The 3,932-nt window shown below is 32.9% G+C and overlaps 1 protein-coding gene across 1 annotated transcript; it reads right to left on the bottom strand.

The window, feature by feature from the left end:
* Nucleotides 1–1,451: 1,451 nt before the first annotated feature.
* Nucleotides 1,452–3,691, bottom strand: LOC141720141 (protein NRT1/ PTR FAMILY 5.10-like). Its single transcript, XM_074522496.1, has 3 exons — nucleotides 3,187–3,691; nucleotides 2,458–2,975; nucleotides 1,452–2,382 (listed from the first exon to the last, which is right to left on the bottom strand). Exons 1-3 carry the CDS (start codon nucleotides 3,559–3,561, stop codon nucleotides 1,560–1,562), a joined length of 1,716 nt encoding a protein of 571 aa, XP_074378597.1. The 5' UTR covers nucleotides 3,562–3,691; the 3' UTR covers nucleotides 1,452–1,559.
* Between the last annotated feature and the right edge of the window lie 241 nt (nucleotides 3,692–3,932).

Raw genomic sequence — 3,932 nt, 5'->3', positions numbered from 1 at the left:
TTTTAAATCAAATTATTTCTTGTATTATATATATAATATAATATTTTTAATATTATTTTATATCACTTAAGAAAATATAATTGTAGCTCAAATAATATGTTTATGTAGTTATTTTTATTTTATTTATATATTTTATTTTCTTAATATTGTGGAGTTTGTTCAAAAATTTTGTATCTTGCCAATATTTCATCATTTTTCGGTTCTAGTGCTCATTTTGAAAAAAAAGCTTTAACTTTTTTTGTGATAGTACTTTTGAATTTATTTTATTAGTCTGGTTTTCAATTTTAAATTATAATAATGTTTTATGATTATTATTATATTTCTTCCTTGTTTTTATGTGTTATAAATGTGTAATTATAGTTTAATTTCTTAATTAATTATCTATTTATAAAGATTATTAAGTATTTTAATGGAATATTACAATAGTTGAAATACATATAGTAATAATATATTTTATTGGATTTTTATTTCAATTTTAATTTATAATAGTTTTATTATTATTATTATCATTAATATTATTATTATTATTATTATTATTATTATTATACCTACACTTTAACCCGTGCAACCCCACCTTATTTTTTTCTATTCTATTAATGATTTTGAAAAAAAATACTTTACATTTAATTTTTATGGTCCTTTAAATGTATTTCATTATATTTGTATTTCAATTTTAAATTGTAATAATGTATCATTATTATTATTATTATATTTCAAACTTACTCATTCCAATTTTTTTTTAAGAAAATGATACTAATTTAACCCGATTATAAATGATTTGTTAATTATTACTTATATTTATTTTTATTATAATAATTATTGTTTGTATTATATATAATATAATACTTTCAATATTTTTTATATCATTTAAGAATATATTATTATAGTTTAATTTCTTAATTATAAATGTTTATTACATAAATTATTTGATATTATGGTAGAATAATAGGATATCCTTAGTACCTATACCTTAGCACGTGCAATCCACCTAGTATGAGACGACCAAACTATATAAGTGTACCACTAAAACTCCCTTAGTCTAATTATATATAGGATATAATATAGATGGCAGTCTTCGAGTCGATTACATTCTATAAAATTTATTAGTATGAATATTTGTAAAATTTCATTATCTGTTTCTTTGCTAAGCAAAAGCATATATAAAACGAAAGAAAACATCAAGCAATCTCTGTCATTGCTGGAGGGAACTCAGATGAACCCAAGAATGTAATATTTTCTACTCATCATATACCAGCATCGACCATCAATAGGGCTGGTTAAGCAACAAAGAACATAGCAAGAGAAATGTAAGGGTCCGCCTGCAATGCTAATACTAATACACAAAACCTTGCTCTCTGTTCTCATAAGTGAATTGTACTGTGCCAAATAATAATTTACTAACTGGTAGTATTGCAGGCCGAGCCGTATAACGTCCAAAGAGCATGTATTCATATGCGCTACTCTTCTAACTTTAATTTATTGCAACACAAGTAAATTTTCTAATGCTATGTTACTGATTTTAACAGTTGTACTTCTTTAAACAACAGTTGTCATTTCCATCAACCTCCGAAAGTATGTCTACGTTTATACACATATGTTCTTGCAAAATACAAGAACAATACTGCTGACATTGTACTAAGCCCCCCAAGTAACCAATAAAAGTAATCCAGATGTCCTCGATTTAAGTTGTCAGAGAACCAACTGTCTTGACCATTAGAACCAGTTATTTTTTCGATAATGGAAATGAGAAAGCTGCTAAGGAAGCTCCCGACACCAAATATACTGAGGTAGAGCGCAAGACCTATACTTTTCAGTTCACTGGGAACTTGATCATAAAAGAATTCTTGCAGACCAACCATTGTGAACACATCAGCAATCCCAAATATTACATACTGTGGGACCAGCCACCAGATGTCCATTGGAATGGTAACATCAGGTTTATCAACCAGCCCATTTTCACGAGCAGTTTGGAGTCTTTTCATCTCTACCAGAGCTGCAATAACCACAGAAATGATGGAGAAGGCTATGCCAACTCCAATCCTTTGAAGCATTGTTATGCCAGAGGGTTTCCCGCTTACAGCTCGTGCACAAGGAACAAGAACACGGTCATAGATGGGAATAATGATAACGATGGAAAGCGTGATAAAGGATTGCAAAGCGGCAGGAGGAATCTCAAAGCTTGACCCGACAGATCTGTTCAAAGTCAGTCCTTGCTTAGTGAAGAAAGTGGGTGACTGTGCAAACACGATGGCATATACCAAACATGAAGCCCATATAGGAACCAGCCTCAGAACTGATTTTGCCTCTTCAACATCATTCATGCTACATACGTTTGCTTCTTCCTTTTGACCATTACGTGAGAGCAAAGCTTTGTTAAGAAATCTAAAGAAAAGAAATAGTTAATTAGAACATAATTTAAATCTTTAGCCCACGAACAGGAAAATGTCATTGTCTTACTCGAATTGTTGAAAACTCTGCTGAGGTAAGGTTTCCCGGGCTTCCTCGTCAATGGACAATCCCAAAGGGGTGATTCTCCAATTCCTAATTGCTTTGACATATACTTGACCAATTCTGATGAAAGGGCTTTTCTCATCATCATTGATACTATATCGATAGGTCACTGTCCCAAGCAAGTACAGGACTAGAGCAAATCCCATGACAATACAAGGAATCCCAAATCCAAGCACCCAGCCAAGGTTATCTTGTATATACGTTAAAATTGCAAGAGTGACAATACTACCGCCAGTTATGCAACAGTACCACCAATTAAAGAAAGAGCTTTTGGCTTTGCACTCCTCTGGATGATCGGCATCAAACTGGTCAGCACCAAAAGCCTGAACACAAGGTTTGTGGCCTCCTTGTGCCAGTGCTACTAGATATAGAGAGAAGAAAAAGAAAATAATTTGGATGGGTGGAGGAGAAGTTGTAGAAGTCAAAGAAGTGAATAAGGCTGAAAGCGTTAACAGTCCAAGCCCCTGCAGTTGAAGGTAAACTACAGTTAGCAATTCTATTACATTAGTCAAATTTAGTTGAGATCTCGAGTTGGACTACTCCTAACCATCTAATAGAGAAATGACTAGTGAAAGTGAGGTGAGGGGTTGTGATTTCCAACAGCGTTCCACTTAAAATGATCCCCAAATACAACATAGAAAATGATATGGATAAAAAGAGAAGTGAAAACCATACCAGAATGTAAATGAGAGAAGAAATAATAATAGTGCGGTATCGGCCGAGGAAGGAATCAGCAAGAAAAGCAGCAAGAAGCGGAAGAAGCGAAGCCGTTCCAGACCAAGCATTGACATTGGCTGCAGCAGTTGCCGTGGATTGTGCTAAAGGACCAGTGAGAAATGTAATTAAATTGTTACTAATTCCGTAATACGCAAATCTCTCCGCAACTTCAACACCAATGATGAATGAAGCTGACTTCCATCCGCCACATGTAGATCGCTCAACTGGACGGTTTTTGTAGTCAACTACGCCGTCCACGATATCGTCGGAGATTAGTAGCAGGGGTGAGTCTAAGGCAGCAGCTGCTGCTGTGATTCCGGTGTCAACACCCATGCTCAAACTCTTCAATATCTTCAAACCTCTGCCCTCACCCTCAACCGCTGTTATATTTTGCGAGTCAGCGTCTTGATTACGTTTCGATCCCCCCCCCAATCATAAATGGTCCCCTTTTTCGTCTTCAAATGCAACTTATTCATCCTCCCTATCTTATGTAACTTATTATTTAAAGTTGAAAAATATGATATAAACATCTTAATTTAAAATTATTTAGGTGTTTTGAGAATTTTACTTATAAGTTTATAATCTGTTTAATAAATCATAACTTATTAGTTAGAAAGAATTTGAAACAGAAATTAAAATATAAATTACGAATTGCATGAATGAATAATTTTAATACATGAATATGAAATAAAAAAGAGAGAAAT

The sequence above is a fragment of the Apium graveolens genome, chromosome 4 (assembly GCF_009905375.1).
Source record: "Apium graveolens cultivar Ventura chromosome 4, ASM990537v1, whole genome shotgun sequence".
Classification (NCBI taxonomy): domain Eukaryota; kingdom Viridiplantae; phylum Streptophyta; class Magnoliopsida; order Apiales; family Apiaceae; genus Apium; species Apium graveolens.
The sequence above is the reverse complement of the archived record's forward strand: the minus strand, read 5'-3'. Positions and strand labels throughout refer to the sequence as shown.

Coding starts and splice junctions, on each gene's coding strand:
- LOC141720141 (XM_074522496.1), bottom strand. CDS start 3,561: ATGGGTGTTGACACCGGAATCACAGCAGCAGCTGCTGCCTTAGACTCA. Junction 2,976..3,186: donor CTTCTCTCATTTACATTCTG/GTATGGTTTTCA, acceptor CTTCAACTGCAG/GGGCTTGGACTGTTAACGCT. Junction 2,383..2,457: donor CAGAGTTTTCAACAATTCGA/GTAAGACAATGA, acceptor TCTTTTCTTTAG/ATTTCTTAACAAAGCTTTGC.